General features: G+C 39.7%; 1 protein-coding gene across 8 annotated transcripts in view; it reads left to right on the forward strand.

Moving 5' to 3' along the window:
* Positions 1-16,733, forward strand: part of FRY (FRY microtubule binding protein) — a 430,430-nt gene that overhangs the window by 232,608 nt on the left and 181,089 nt on the right. For all 8 annotated transcript variants that reach the window (XM_033103879.1, XM_033103871.1, XM_033103873.1 and 5 more), the window contains one exon: positions 10,900-10,953. In XM_033103879.1, the coding sequence (XP_032959770.1) occupies positions 10,900-10,953 (54 nt within the window). The remainder of the gene's footprint in view (positions 1-10,899; positions 10,954-16,733) is intronic.

A 16,733-nucleotide genomic window follows, 5' to 3' on the forward strand; every position in this document is an offset into this window, starting at 1 on the left:
TGAATGGTAGCCAACTCAATTCATCCATGGGTACGGCCATCATTTTTATATCCAGTGACTTTATGAGAAGATTATGAAAGTTTCTTCTTTTGGAAAATATAAAACCAGGAGGTGTTTCCTCAAGTTATTTTCAGTCTAGTTCTTTCTGATTACATGCTTCTTTTTACTATTTATAGAAACATAATTCTTAACACAACTAAACGATCATTTGAAAATATATCGTGTTTTAAAGTGTCAGAAAATTCCACGAAAAATAACGTTAGTAATATGCCATAAATAAACCTAAAGTCCATTCCTACACTCATTGTGATGTGATATTGCTATGTTTCCACAGAGCATTTTGCATTTGGATATGACTGAAAGTCATTACTTACAGTCTGAGGCAGAAGTAGTCTTCACCATAATGTTGTAGTAATTCTAACGAGTACAAGTCTTGATTTCCACAGGTACTTCACAGATACTGAGACATGTTGTGTTAGGTATTTCTTATTGCCGTTTACATATTCGTATATATCTAGTACTCGGTGACTGAAATGATTTGTTAAAATTCAGTATTCCATTGGGTGGTATTTCCTGATGCCTTTAGGGGTTTCTACTCAACTCATAACTTGCAATCACAGAAGTTGGGGGCAGGTCAGACTGTAATATTCTAGTAGGCTTTTCCAAGACAATTCAGTAGCCATGCCCAGAAATCAAAGACAACAAAAGAAAGTCAAGTGCTATAATCTGTAAATATTTTTGATTGACCTAAAATGTATGTGTTGCTCTTTTTTGAGATATATTCACATACCATAACATTACCCCTTTTAAAGGGTACAGTTCAGTGCATATTCACAATTGTACAGCCTTCACCACTGTCTCATTCCAGAAGGCGCTGTTACTAGCACTTTAAAAGACAGAGTAGGTAAGAAGGTTTTGATCTGTTTATTTTTCTACTATTTATCCTCTGGAACTTTCCTTTTATTTTACCAGAAAACCAAACCCCATTAAAGTAGTGGGATCTCCATTAAAGTAGTGGGATCATTCACATCTTCACCGAGAACTTGTGTTTGGCCGCATGAATTTGGGTGTGTAGTGAATAATGCATGATGATCATCATGAAAACGCTGCCTGTGAAATTGCCTCTTTCGCCTCATGTAGAAAAACAAAAATTCAAGCTACGTATGGACTGTAGAGCTTCAGCAGAAATGGAAATGCTCACCCGTGTGTGCTGCCCAAATTCCGATTGAGGACTGGCGGCATGCCTCGGGGTTCTAGCTGCTGGTTCAGGTGGTGGCACCGTGTGACCAAATTCCACCCAAGGCCCTCTTTGCAGAGCTGAGTAAGGTGGTCTTTACTCGAGTGCCAGCTTCTGGCCCGGCACTAACACCCTGAGTGGCATTGCTGGAAAGGCGTGTGAGAAGTGCGTATCACTCATCCCTTCCCATCTAAGCAGTAACCCGTACATGCCGAATTGGCCAGTCACAGTGCTCTAATTCCGGAGATTCCAGCCGTACATTGGGTCAGTGTCTTACCCAAAATATCAGCTCTGTCATTTCAGCCACACCCCCTTCCCAAGATTTGTTGGCATTCCCAGTGGGCCGCATAATATATCATGAGCTTCTCAAGGCAAAACTGCCATGCTTGTGCTCACGGTGGCCTAGCGGTGGCACTCGAGTGGAGCCAGGCAGGATGGCCCGTCCCCAAAACCACACCATCACTATCGCAATTGCCTCTCCTCCTCTCTTTGGTCTCCAGGAAAAGAAAATGTCTTTCAGACAGATTAGCAGTTCTTGTTCTCATTCATTCAATAATGAGTTTTATTTTAAACATGACATTCTTAAAGTGTAGTTTTCATATAATAAACTGCAGAGATTTAAAATCTACCGTTTGATGTGTTTTGACAAATTTATACACCGGTGTCCGCACCACCACAGTGCCCAGCGGTTTCCTTGTGTCCCTGTGCACCGAGCTCATACCCACCCAGCCTCAGAAAACTACTGATTAAGTCCTGTTTTCTAGAATTCCATATTAGTGGATGCCATACAATATGCGTTCTTCATTCATCTTTATTGCAGAGTAGAATTCCATTTAATGTATATACTACAGTGTGTTTATTTAGTCACCTTTCAATGGGAATTTGGGTCAACAAATCGTTTGTGAGTACTATTTTAAATAGAGCAAGACTTGATTTCTACAGATCACGCTAACACTTATAACGTATGTTGTATAAAGTATTTTTGATAGTAGCTTACAGATAGATACATAGATAGACGGGTAGTACTTTCCAACTTCTAAGTGCACATAATAGTATTTAAGGCTATGCATTATACAAAGGAATAAGGCAGGCTTTTGTAAGAATAACTACCATTTTTTTTTGTTTATATGTCATGTTTTAAGCACACTAATCTTCACATTAAGCCAAGAAGGTGGGTAATAATAACAGTTCCATGCTTAGTGCCTATTGAGTGCCAGGCCCTGTTCTTGCTACTTGAACAATATTAACTCACCTAATCCTCACAGTATGAGGTAGGTGCTCTTACCCCACAAGAAAACTGAGACACAGAGTTTGAACAACTTGTCAAGGTAACTTAGTCTGTGGTGGACCTAGCCATCTATCACTGGGATCCCAGCTCTCAACCACTACACTCACGGCCTCCTTCATTTTCAGCCAGAGAAGCGGAACTGAGAGATTTGATAAAACTTACCAAAGGTGCATGGTTTGGGTTCATGTCCCTGGTCTGATTGACTCAGAGTCCAAGCTCTAATCTACTTGGGAAATGTGTACGTGAGTAAGTGGGATGACACTGCGTGGGTATTCAAGAACTAGAGAACACCGAAGAGCTCCTGAAGACTGAAACCAGGCTGTCACTTCTTGTGTAAGACTGATCAGGGAAAGTATGGTGGAATAAGTGAAACTTGAGGGACAGTAGGTTTTTTCTGATGAGAAGTGGTTTGATTGGGTCTGAGAAGGATGAGTGTGTGTGATAGTTGTGCCAGAAGATAAGTCAGAACATGATTGACTTCAAGGATAGCCCTGCGGAATATAAATATTTAAGGAGAAAGACTAGCTTATGAAGGACCCAGAAAAAAGATGTCTAAAGAGGTAGGAGGAGAAAAGATCAGGATGGAATGATTCATGTGACAAGAAAGGAGTAATCAGTAGTGTCTCATTGCAGCTGAAATGTCCAAAAAAGGAGCGTATTGACAAAGGGCCACCAGATTCGTGGTTTGGAAAGTCACTGGGGCCTCTAGGGAGCCTATTCTAATGGTGAAAGAGAAGTCAGGTTGCAAGTGGTTGAAGAAAGAATCGGGGAGGAAGGGAAGACAGGAAATGTATACCGCTCAGTGGAGAACGAAAGATGACCCCAGGGTAGAAAGAAAAGAGTGGCCAGTGGTTGATATGTGTTCAGGGCAGGCACTACGATGACAAGGTATAAGCATGAAGCTACTAGAAAAAGAGTCGGGAGAGAAGGGGAGGTTGGCTTGAGACGGGTGAGGAGCTGGCTGATGGTGGAAGGTTCTGGAGGAGGCAGGGAAGATGCATCCACAGGGACCAAATGTCTACCTACTACTGGATGTCGCATGCACACTTAGTGGGACACTTTGGGACAAAAAAAAATAAAAAATACCAACAAAATCGAATGTAGTCCAGAAACAGATGAGCGATGGTGGCATCTCACATGTCTTGGCCGCTGCCTATACTTTTCTGCAATTAAAATGAAGGTGAGCTCTGTGTCTGAGTTTAATCGCAGTTGCACCTCCACTGTTCAAATCCTGGATTCATCCTTGGGTCTCTTAGATGTGGCAGAGAAATAAGCTTCACTGAGATGTGCAAAGCCAGCTGCAAATAGGACAGATCCTCTCAAGGGTTTTGTTGTTTAAAAACAGTGCCAAAATATTCTTCCAGGTTTGAATCTAGCTGCACATTTCATCTCACAGGGTCCTACACAGCCTCTTACTTGGCAGTGCCCTTTGCTGATTTGAAATACTCTCTATATCATTCTCTCTTTTTTTTTTTTAATTTTTTTTTTTTTTTAATTGGGGAAGGGGACTAGGACTCCACTGGGGGAACAGTGTATCAATCTTAGTTGTGGAGGGTGCCGTCCAGCTTCAAGTTGTTGTCCCCCCAGTCCCAGCCGTGGAGGGCGCAGCTCAGCTCCGGGTCCAGCCGCAGGGGGCACAGCCCACCATCCCATGCGGGAGTCCAACCGGCAACCTTGTGGTTGAGAGGACGCGCTCCAACCAACTGAGCCATCCAGGAGCTCAGCGACAGATCACCCCAAGGTGCCGTGCCCAATCCCAGCTGCAGGGGGCGGAGCCCACCATCCCCTGGGGGACCCGAGGAATTGAACTGGCAACCCCGTGGCCGAGAGCCCACCGGCCCATGCGGAAATCGAACCGGCAGCCCTCGGAGCTAGGAGCACGAAGCTCCAACCGCCCAAGCCACCGGGCCGGCCCTCTATATCATTCTCTTGATCTTTGGATATTTCCCCCCAATATTTTGGGGGAAAATCAGCATATATTGTTTTGTTTAAGGGAATTCACTTTGGAAACTGAGACTAACAGGGCAATGCAGTTTTGTCAGTTTCTGTGAGCACCGTTCTTCCACGGATCTCCAAGGGTCTGAATAGTGCTCATTAGTTCACATTAGAAGGCTAGTCCAGACGTCAGTGGTGATGGTCGTTTTTACCTGTGGATAAACCGAGGCAGGCATGAAGGGGGCTCAGCCTTCACTGGAAGGTCAGTGATCCCTGCAGGTCATCACAATGCCCGGAATATGTTTTCAAGACGATTCAGACCCCTGGGACCCTGATTGCCCCTCGTGTCCAGGACATCTTCTGGAGAGAAATAGTCCATATTCAGACCTGAGAGGCCTAAGGCTGACCCCTTAGATCTGTTTCCAAAGTTGGGTCCAAGCTGGCCTGAATGGGACCTAAAGAGAAAAACCTGTGTCAGATGTGGAGGTGTTTAGAACCCCATTTTTCTTTGGTTCAGGCTAAATGCCTGCCGTATGGGCTGGTAGCTCTTGATGAAACGCTTCGGTGGCCTGTCAGGTCTGGCACATAGCTCTCTGCACTGTCACCGGGACCCACGGGGCTGGGGCAGCTCCCTGCTCATCCTCCTGGGTTCTGGTAAAGAGAGATCCCAGTGGCAGCAGTTCAGCTCCGCAGTCTTCGTTAAACTACTCAGAGCAGACACGAGTGTAATAAAACATCCCTGCTGAGGGTATCAGAACCCAGGCAGTTCTGCTCGGACATCACCCTATTATCAAAAACACTGTAGTTTCAAGACGTGAGAATTTGGTGGTGTTGGTGGTTTTGTTTGTTTGTTTGTTTTTAACTTGGTTTTTTATCGCATCCTGCCATTACATTAAAAGGTTCCCTCTAAATTACATATTAAGAATTAAAGTCATTATAATAATGTTGGGTTTATTTTTTCAAGAGAGAAGGGCAATTACTCTTTATAATGTATTTTGCCCACTTTCTATAATATGATCAGAAAGCTAAATGCCCAGCTTTCTGATTACACTGGGAAGCATCCAGGAAGCTAAAATTAAAGCTTTAATTAATGTTAGTGGGAGTGGGCGCTCCCCCAGGAAACACGCGGAGCTTGGTTTCAGTTCCTGAACATCGTGAAAGTTGACGCCCTTTTTAATGTTATCTAATCCCAACAATAACGGTGTTAGGAATTTTAATAATCGTAAGGACTATCAATTACTGCGTACTCTTTGCCATTCATCGCTCAGTTCTCTGAGGTAGATTGGTATTTATCCCTAATTTACCTAAAAGATGACTGAAGCTTAGAGAGACTAAGGAAGGTGCCTGGATTGTAAATACGGGACCTAAGGTTCAACCTCAAACCACTGAGCTATGCACCGATCTGCTACACCCAACTGTTGTATTAATTAAAAGATGTTAAAAGAGCACCTTAAGCAAGGCTGGTGATATATGTGACAAACTGAATAATCTCACAAGAACTCTCGTGGTATCGCTGGGTTGCGTGTTTATTGAAGTATCTCTGAGGGCAGCAGTACTAATTTGGAGCTTTTTAGGTTAGTGAAGTCCTACCTGCATGGGGCACACGAGATTTTTTTTTTTTTTAGGTCAGTAAAACGTCAGAAGTAAAATAGCTTATTAAATGAGCCCCTTGTATCCCACAAAAAAAACTCCTTTGATACCTAAGTCTCTAGACTTGTTGAACTGCCTGCGCCCTGTTGTATATGTCTATCTCTTCTCTTAGGGATTACAGAGGGGCCCAGTGTGAGAGGACTATAAAGTGAAAATGTAGCTAGTATACACTGAAATTGTTTGAAAATTGAGGTGGACGTCCATGGCTTTCCTCCCCGATTTTAGGTAGGCAGGGATACAAAGAGCTTTTAGAGTTTGTATTTTCTTAAGGGAGGGTGAGGCGCTTGGAACTTCCCAAGGTGTGGAAAGCACAAACAGGGACCTTTCTCTTTTCCTGTGAAAATAGTTGACACCCTGTAGTCGTCTTCGTGGCAGGAGAACATGCCCCCTGTGTGGGCCAGGGGAGCAGTGCTCTTGGATTTGGGAGAAGCAGATGCAGATGCAGAATTCCTGGCTTCTCTCACAGCAGGCCAGACACTTGCCACACAAATCCTATCCGTGAGTGGGAAGAAAGGCAGAGTGGGTTCCTTCTGCCACAGTTTTAGGAAAAGATAAATGTCACATAAGTGCTACTGACATGTGTTAGGAAGTGGCTATTACCATCTTGAAAAGGGAGACATTGTGAGATTTTTTTTGTTAATGATGACAGAAGCGATGTATATATTGTGTTCTTCTTGTATAGTTTTTGCTGTTTGATTTTTAGTGGAGCATTTCAAACATCTTGTTAAGTAGCAAGACACCATAATGAACCTTATGATGGTCTTCAGCAATTGTCAACTCATGGTCAGTGTGTCGCACACTCCCTGCGACTCCCTGCAATGATACTTGCTGCAAATACTAGAACCCATATCATTTCATCTCTTAGGATTTCAACACGTATCTCTAAAAGATAAAGAACTTTTAAAAACAAAACTGCAATGCCTTATCACACCCAAAAAATTTAACAATAATCCCATAGCATCATCAAGTATCTAATTAGTGTTCAAATTGCCAGTGGTCTCATGAATGTCATACTTTTTAAAAATAAATTACTTGAATCAGGGTCCCGGTAAGAGTCACACATTGCAATAGCCTTTTAAACAAATCAGTAAGACCTCCCCTCCAGCTCTCCCTTGCAACTTATTTATTGAAGAAATGTCTTTCACTCAGATTCCTTCAGGCTAGATTTTGCAGATTGCATCCTTGTGGCATAGGGTAATGTATCCCTCTAGCTTCTTCCTAACTCCTGTTATTTCCTAAAAGTTACAAATTATATCTAAAGCCTTGATCAGATTCAGGCTTGATTTTTTTTTTTCCCCAAAACTATTTCACAGCACTTGTTTCCATCAGAAGGGACTTCTCATTAATTTGCTCTTTTTTGTGCCACGAGCACCCATTGAGTTTCAATGCCAAGTCTCCCAATGTTTCTGGTTTTCCATCTCTTTTGTCACTTAGTGAGATGGGACTTCTGGACAAGGCGGGGTCATAGTTCAAGGTCTCCCAGCTTTGGACCACTAGGAATTTTTAGGGATCCATCTCCCCAAAGCCATGGTTTTTCAGAATGATTTTTTAAAAATAAACCTATCATTCAATTCAATTAATGAACCTTCAGTAAATAAATACAGTTGTACCAAAACAAAGACAAATTTTAAAAGTCTACAAAGCACGCCATTCTTATTGGACAAATGGGACCATTATTTTGAGCCTTCCCTGTTCTTTCAATACCCATTGTTTATTCGGTGTGAATTTCATTTTACTGTCTATTGAATGTTCTTTGAGACCCAGGGTATCTGGAATGTGCAGACCTTAGATTCTTGCAGACTTTGGATTCCATGCACTGCTCTCATCCAGGAGAAGATCAAGGAAAACCACACATACCTTTGCAAATCTGTTCTTTCAGGCATGAACCTACTCGCCTCTGCCTTGTGTTCAGATGGATATCTTCTGAGCTCAGCAAGTTTGCCTCCCTTTTCTCCTCTCTGCTTTCCATACTTCCCTCCTTTTTTTTTCCCCTCTTTACTTTTTAGCCAGCATGATATTCTCTTCCCCATATCTACTCTTAACTCTCCTGACACTGATAAAAAGTCTGTGTTGATACAGAGATAATCTTGGGAATGGAAAAACGTGAACTTGATTGTGTCTGAAGCTGTGTTCCCACAGTCATAGGGATGTGACAGTCAGTTAACGAGCCCCGATAACTCGTAACTCTGTACTACCACAGAAGTGTGGGGAGACAGACAAGTTACAACTCCGTGGAAATGCTGACAAGAATAGATGCAAAGCAAGTGCCATGTGACAAGTAACCAGTGACTCTGCCAGGGAAAACTGGGGACGGACTTAATTTGAGAAGTGACATTTAAAATAAGTCTTCAAAGAACATGATTAAGACAGCATATTTGTGTAAAAATAGTTAAGGAAAACATAGTGTAATGTATGCTATTTTATTGAGGCGCAAACCCAAGTTCTTGGCTAACAGAGTTGACTTTTGGGTATAGCAACAAGTCACCACATTAAATTTGCCTGCTAAAGAAACTGAGACTTGCAATCTGTTGTTTCCTTCACATGTATGCAAGTATGTGTAAGCGTAAAATATCACGTTTATCAGCATTCCCAACCACCCTATTAGTGGTGGGAAAAAATAACTTTGGGGCATGGAAAGAGTCAGGGTGTGGTAAGACCCAGTCACCTTCCTTTCTCCACTGTGGCAGCATCTTATCTTTCAGGTAGTAATGAATCAAGGACCAAAGGTTCCCAAGGTATGGACTCCTGAGTGGATGCAAGGGTCTGCAGGTCCACGCATATGCTAAGCATTGTCTCTTGACTGAGAAACTATGGTCTCCCATATAGATGTATTGCCATCTTTCTAAGTGTTGTTGCTATTCTAGCACAAAGCCACTTAAAAGTGTCATTGAAGTCCTGGTACTAGCTGTGTGTTATTATGTATGGTTTTAAATAACAGATACTAAAATAGACTTGCTGCCTTGTATGTTTGGGGGCATAAGTGTATGTTTTGTGGTTGGGAATTCCATGAAAATATTTGACATTCAAAGGGGTCTTCATAAAAGAGATGGTGGTTATGGTTGAACAATAATGTAAATGTACTTAATGCCAATGAATTTTACACTTAAAAATGGTTAAAATGGTAACTTTTAAATTATGTATATTTTGCCATAATAAAAAAATATATAATTTTTTTAACTTATAACAAAAGACACACACAGATAAGAGGATCTCGTATTTGAAAAAACTGGATGTCATTGGTCTAGAGCTTTGGTTAATGTCACAGATGTTTGGCCATTACCAAGCAATGCTCTTCCCTGTAATTACAAGTGCTGGGAGAAATGGGGGCTTGTGGCCCGTGGGGGTGGCACTCAGCTCTCGACTAGTGACTGCATGGCTGTACAACATTCCACACTGTGAGGTGATTCTGCACTCTAGGAAGTGCTGTGGAAGGAAAAGTGTTTGGAGTTTGCAGGCGTGTAACGGATCCGGATGTGGTGTTTGGGACTTGGCACCACCTGTTTTCACTTCTTTAATTTTCATATTTGTATTTTAATTGGTTTTACAAAGAACTTCAGATGACATTGTACCTTCACAGAAAATGCTTTGCAATTTAATTGCTGAATTTGTCTTCTTGAACAATCAGCTGAATCTGTTGTTTTTGATTGTTCTGTTCTCACTGACATTTTTGTATCCGCTGTCCCACTCGTATTATCTAGATAGTATACTTTGAAGAGAAAAATGTTGATTAGCCCTTAAGAATACAGTCACCTCTTCATTTTAGATAAATACACGTTTTGAAGCTGTATATTTTGCAACTGAGATAGCAGTTGATTCATATGGCTCTTAGTAAAGCTTAAGATACCCAGACTGAGCCTAACATGTGCATTTCTTCAAGAACCCTAGGAGGTGAGAGTAGGGCTTGCAGCCACCTTAGCTATGTATCACCTTTTCGGGTGGAGGAGAAGATTGGACAAGAGAGGCAGAAGCGGGTCTGTGTGATTTGTAAAAAGTAAATGGAGTCGCTCTAGGATATCTACATTGGCTAAAGTACAACGTTATTTTTTAATATATAACTTTTTCATGGTTTCAACTCCTAAATCAAATTTGGGTCAGTATTAACTTCCATATGAAGTTAATGAAAACCAAAAAAGAGGCAGGTAAGAACAAATATTTATAAAATGCACTGCTGAGAGGTCAGGTAAGGCTTCCTAATGTAAACGACGATATAATGACTAGGGAAAACTTTGTCTGTAGACCTTTGTCACCACCCAGATTATTTGTGCAGAGATTTGGATGAGGTGCAAGTCAAGTGACATGCCCCACATTCACTGACTACTCCTGGGAAATGTGGGATTGGTGGTTTGTCCTTCAACACCCATCTAATAATTAGCCCTTATTTTCTTTCTACATCTAGGGACTTGGCATAGTATATCACTTTCAACATTTTATTACCTGTAGAATTCCAAGATAGGTCCTAAAATTTTTCAAATGAATTCCATACTTTTTGTTATGTGATTTCCATTGAATACACAGGACCACTTAGAGTATCAGGTTTGTTATGTTTTGGTCAGAGATGAGATATATATTAAGATGAATAGCAAGAATCACGACAGAAAAGCTCCAATACTATACATTAAGGTTAGAATAAAGTTAGTAAGGGGGAGTTTCTTACTCATTTAGAAACTGGTACCTCTTTATCCCATAAAGGAAGAAACTGATGAGAAAAATTTTAACAATGACTGTATTACTTTTGTAACATTTAAGAGCCTCTAATAATTTTTCTTGTCCATATTCTTTTTCTTTCTAGGAAAAGCCACTGACGAAATCCCTACAACGTGGAGAAGACCCCCAATTTGATCAAGTATGTGATGTGTTGGGTTTTTTTGGTTTTTGTTTTTCTTAATTTATTGCGGTGACAATTGTTAGTGGAATTACATAGATTTCAGGTGTACAATTCTGTATTACATCATCTATAAATCCCATTGCGTGTTCACCACCCAGAGTCAGTTCTTCCATCACCATATATTTGATCCTCCTTACCCTCATCTCCCACCCCCCATCCCCCTTACCCTCTGGTAACCACTAATCTATTTTCTGTGTCTATGAGTTTTTGTTTCTTATTTGTTTGTCTTGTTCTTTTGTTGTTTTTGGTTTATATACCACATATCAGTGAAATAATATGGTTCTCTGCTTTTTCTGTCTGACTTAGTTCGCTTAGCATTATACTCTCAAGATCCATCCATGTTGTCACAAATGGTCCTATTTCATCTTTTCTTATCGCCGAATAGTATTCCATTGTGTATATATACCACAACTTCTTTATCCATTCATCTATCGAAGGACATTTTGGTTGTTTCCATGTCTTGGCCACCGTAAACAAAGCTGCAATGAACATTGGAGCACACGTGTCTTTACATATAAATATTTTCAGATTTTTTGGGTAGATACCCAGGAGAGGGATTGCTGGGTCATATGGTAATTCTATTCATAATTTTTTGAGGAACCTCCACACTGCCTTCCATAACGGCTGCACCAGTCTGCATTCCCACCAACAGTATATGAGGGTTCCTTTTTCTCCACAGCCTCTCCAACACTTGTTACTATTTGTCTTGTTGATGATAGCCATTCTGACTGGGGTGAGGTGATATCTCATTGTGGTTTTTATTTGCATTTCTCTGATGATTAGTGAGGTTGAGCATTTTTTCATATGTCTATTTGCCATTTGTATGTCCTCTTTGGAGAAATGTCTCTTCAGGTCCTCTGCCCATTTTTCAATTGGGTTGTTTGTGTTTTTGTTGTTGAGTTGCATGAGTTCCTTGTATATTTTGGATATTAGCCCTTTATCGGAGGCACTGTTTGCTAAAATCTTCTCCCATTCAGTTGGTTGCCTCTTTATTTTGTCGATGGTTTCTTTTGCTGTACAGAAGCTTTTAAGTTTCATATAGTCCCATTCGTTTATTTTAGCTTTTACTTCCATTGCCTTTGGAGTCAAATTCATAAAATGCTCTTTGAACCCAAGGTCCGTAAGTTTAGTACCTATGTTTTCTTCTATGCAGTTTATTGTGTCAGGTCTCATGCTTAAGTCTTTGATCCATTTTGAATTAATTTTGGTACATGGTGATAGATAGCAGTCCAGTTTCATTCTTTTGCACGTGGCTATCCAATTCTCCCAGCACCCTTTATTGAAGAGGCTGTCTTTCCTCCATTGTGTGTTTTTAGCTTTGTCAAAAATTATCTGTCCATATTTATGTGGTTTTATTTTTGGGTTCTCAATTCTATTCCATTGGTCTATGTGTCTGTTTTTCTGCCAATACCATGCTGTTTTGATTATTGTAGCCCTGTAGTACAAGCTAAAGTCAGGGAGTGTGATACCTCCAGTATTGTTCTTTTTTCTTAAGATTGCTTTGGCTATTTGAGGTCTTTTGTGGTTCCAAATAAATCTGATGATTTTTTGTTCTATTTCTTTAAAAAATGCCATTGGGATTTTGATGGGGATTGCATTAAATCTGTATATAGCTTTGGGTAATATAGCCATTTTAACTATGTTGATTCTTCCAATCCATGAGCACGGAATGTCTTTCCATTTGTTTGTGTCTTCAATTTCTTTCAAAAATGTCTTACAGTTTTCAGCATATAGGTCCTTCACATCCTTGGTTAAGTTTATTCCTAGGTATTTTATTCTTTTTGCTGCAATTGCAAAAGGAATTGTTTTTTGTATTTTTCTGAGATTTCATTGTTAGTATTTAGGAATGTAATGGACTTTTGTATGTTGATTTTGTAGTTGGCAACTTTACTGTATTCGTTTATTGTTTCTAATAGCTTTTTGGTGGCGTCTTTAGGGTTTTCTATATATAGCATCATGTCATCTGCAAAGAGTGATAATTTAACTTCTTCATTCCCAATTTGGATGCCTTTTATTTCTTTCTCTTGCCTGATTGCTCTGGCGAGGACACCCAACACTATGTTGAAAAGCAGAGGTGATAGGGGACAGCCCTGTCGTGTTCTTGAACATAGAGCAAAGGGCTTCAGTTTTTCACCGTTAATTATGAGATTAGCTGAGGGTTTGTCATATATGCCCTTTATTATGTTAAGGTATTTTCCTTCTATACCTATTTTATTAAGTGTTTTAATCATAAATGGATGTTGTATCTTGTCAAATGCTTTTTCTGCATCAATTGATATAATCATATGATTTTTGTCCTTTATTTTGTTTATGTGATGTATCACATTGATGGATTTGTGGATGTTGAACCATCCGTGTGCCCTGGGGATGAAACCCACTTAGTCGTGATGAATAATGTTTTTAATGCATTGTTGTATTCTATTTGCTACAATTTTGTTTAGGATTTTTGCATCTGTATTCATCAGAGATATTGGTCTGTAGTTTTCTTTTTTTGTGTTGTCCTTACCAGGTTTTGGTACCAGGGTAATGTTGGCCTCATAAAATGAGTTAGGGAGTACTGTCTCTTCTTCAATTTTTTGGAAGAGTTGGAGCAGGATTGGTATTAGATCCTCTTTGAAGGTTTGGTAAAATTTACTAGTGAAGCCATCTGGTCCAGGACTTTTGCTTTTGGGAAGGTTTTGGATGACTGATTCAATTTCGTTACTGGTGATTGTTCTGTTTAGATTTTCCAATTCTTCATGATTCAGCCGAGGAAGGCTATATATTTCTAAGAACTTGTCCATTTCTTCTAGGTTATTGAATTTGGTGCCATATAGTCCTTCATAGTATTCTTGGATGATCCTTTGTATTTCTGTGGCATCCGTGATAACTTCCCCTTTTTCATATCTGATTTTGTTAATTAGTGTCTTCTGTCTTTTTATCTTAGTGAGTCTAGCCAAGGGTTTGTCAATTTTGTTAATCTTTTCAAAGAACCAGCTCTTTGTCACATTAATTTTTTCTATTGTCTTTTTGTTCTCTATTTCATTTAGTTCTGCTCTGATTTTTATTATTTCCTTTCTTCTGCTGACCTTGGGTTTCATTTGTTCTTCTTTTTCTAGTTCTTTAAGGTGTAATATGAGGTTATTTATTTGGGATTTTACTTGTTTCTTGAGATAGGCCTGTAATGATATAAATTTCCCTCTTAAAACTGCTTTCGCTGCATCCCAAAAATTTTGGTAGGATGTATTTTCATTGTCATTTGTTTCTATGTATCTTTTGATCTCTCCTCTAATTTCTTCTTTGACTTCTTTTAAAAGTATGTTGTTTAATCTCCATGTATTTGTGTTTTTTTCCTGCTTTCTTTTTGCAGTTGATATCCAATTTCAAAGCCTTGTGATCAGAGAATATGCTTAGTATGATTTCAGTCTTCTTAAATTTGCTGAGACTGATTTTATGTCCCAATATATGGTCTATCCTTGAGTATGTTCCATGTACACTAGAAAAGAATGTATAGTCTGATGTTTTAGGATAAAGTGCTCTATATATGTCAATTATGTCAGTCATCTAATGTGTCATTTAGGGCTGCTATTTTGTTATTTATTTTCTGTTTGGATGATCTATCCATAGCTGTTAGTGATATATTTAGGTCACCTAGTATAATTGTGTTTTGGTTAATTTCTCCCTTTAGTTCTGTTAGTAGTTGCTTGGTATATTTCGGTGCTCCCTGATTGGGGGCATAAATATTGATGACTATTATGTCTTTTTGTTGTATAGTCCCCTTTACCATTATGAAATGTCCATCTTTGTCTCTTGTTAACTTTTTCACACTGAAGTCTGTTTCATCTGATATCAGTATAAATACACCAGATTTTCTCTGGATACCACTTGCTTGGAGTGTCAATTTCCACCCTTTCACTTTGAGTCTAATCTTGTCCTTGTAGCTGAGATGTGTCTCTTGGAGACAGCATATGGTTGGGTTTAGTTTTTTGATCCAATCTGCTACTCTGTGCCTTTTTATTGGTGAGTTCAGTCCATTTACATTTAGGGTGATTATTGATATGTGAGGATTTCCTGTCATTCTATCTTTAGTTTTCTGGTAAGGCTGTCTCCATTGTTTCTTGCCTTTTTGTTGTTGTCTATTATTTCTGTGTGGTGGGATTCTATGATGTTTCCCTCTGTTTCTTCTTTTATTACAGTATATATTTCAGTTCTGGATTTTTTTTTTGAGTGGTTACCCTTAAGTTTATGTAAAAGAAAGTTTGATATTTAGAGTATTCCATTTTCTTCAGCACGCTTACTTTCTCCATTCCCATATTCTGGTTCAGGCCTTTACTCTCCCCCTTTTTATGTTTTGGTTGCCACAAATTATCCCTGTTGATGGTGGTTGAATAGACTCCTTTAGTATTTTTTGTAGTGCAGGTCATATGTTAGAAAATTCCCTCAGCCTTTGTATGTCTAGAAAGGTCTTTATTCCTCCTTCATATCTAAAGGACATCTTTGCTGGATATATTATTCTTGGCTCATAATTTCTCTCTTTCAATAGTTTGAATATTTGGTTCCACTCCCTCCTGGCTTGTAGAGTTTCTGCTAAAAAATCTGATGATAATCTAATGGGCTTTCCTGTGTAGGTTACCGTCTTCTTTTCCCTGGCTGCCTTGAGGATTCTTTCTTTGTCATTGATTTTAGACAGCTTCAATAGAATGTGTCAGGAGAAGGCCTGTTGGGATTTAGGTAATTAGGTGTTCTATTTGCTTCTTGGATTCGAGGATCCAGTTCTGTCCACAAGTTTGGGAAGTTCTCATCAACAATTTGTTTGAATATATTCTCTGTTCCCTTCTCTCTTTCTTCTCCTTCTGGTATGCCCATTATTTTTATATTACTCTTTCTGATGGAGTCAGAAAATTCTTTAGAGTTCTTCCATTTCTTTTAATTCTCAAGTCTCTTTCTTCTTCCATCTGTGTCATTTCCAGGTTTTTATCTTCGATGTCACTGATTCTTTCCTCCATCTGGTCAACCTACTACCTAAGCTGGTTATTTCATTCCTGATTTCTTCTATTGGGTTCTTAATCTCCAGAAATTCTATTTGGTTCTTTTTGAATATTTCAATCTCTTTCGTAAAATGCTCATGTTGTTCTTTGATTGTGTTTCTGAGTTCATTAAACTGCCTTTCTGTGTTTTCTTGCATCTCATTGAGTTTTTTCAGAACTGCAATCTTGAAATCTCTGTCATTTAAGTCACATATTTCCGTATGTTTATGTTCCTTATCTGGAGACTTTTCATTTTCTTTCTGAGCTGTCTTGTTGCCTTGATTATTCATGGGAATTACTGACTTATCATTTCTCTTCTTAGACATCTACAGGAGTGGCTTCTTCAACAGGTTGATAGGAAGAGGTCTTTCTTTTGTTTTCCAGTACTTGTGGGTAGAATGTTTTATTTTCTCTCTGACTGCAGCCTTTTTTTCTCTCTCACATGGTAGTGCTATGTTTTCTTTACACTATTCCAGCTTCTCACACAATGGGGGGATTCCCTGGGAGACAGGCTTGTCCTCTGTTAATAGTTCGCCTGGGTCACAGGGCATAGTGTCCGTGTGGGTATGTGGAGAGCTTTTGAAGTTCCAAAGCTCTTCCTGCACCAGATTCAGAGCCAGTATGTTTCAGCAGTTCTGTTTACTCCTGCAGGGATCTGCCCAGATAGGTGGGGCCAGGGGCGGGCTGAGTTGTGAGAGGTGGCCCAGAGCAATGGCGGTGACCACCACCACA

This window comes from Rhinolophus ferrumequinum, chromosome 4 (assembly GCF_004115265.2).
Source record: "Rhinolophus ferrumequinum isolate MPI-CBG mRhiFer1 chromosome 4, mRhiFer1_v1.p, whole genome shotgun sequence".
Classification (NCBI taxonomy): domain Eukaryota; kingdom Metazoa; phylum Chordata; class Mammalia; order Chiroptera; family Rhinolophidae; genus Rhinolophus; species Rhinolophus ferrumequinum.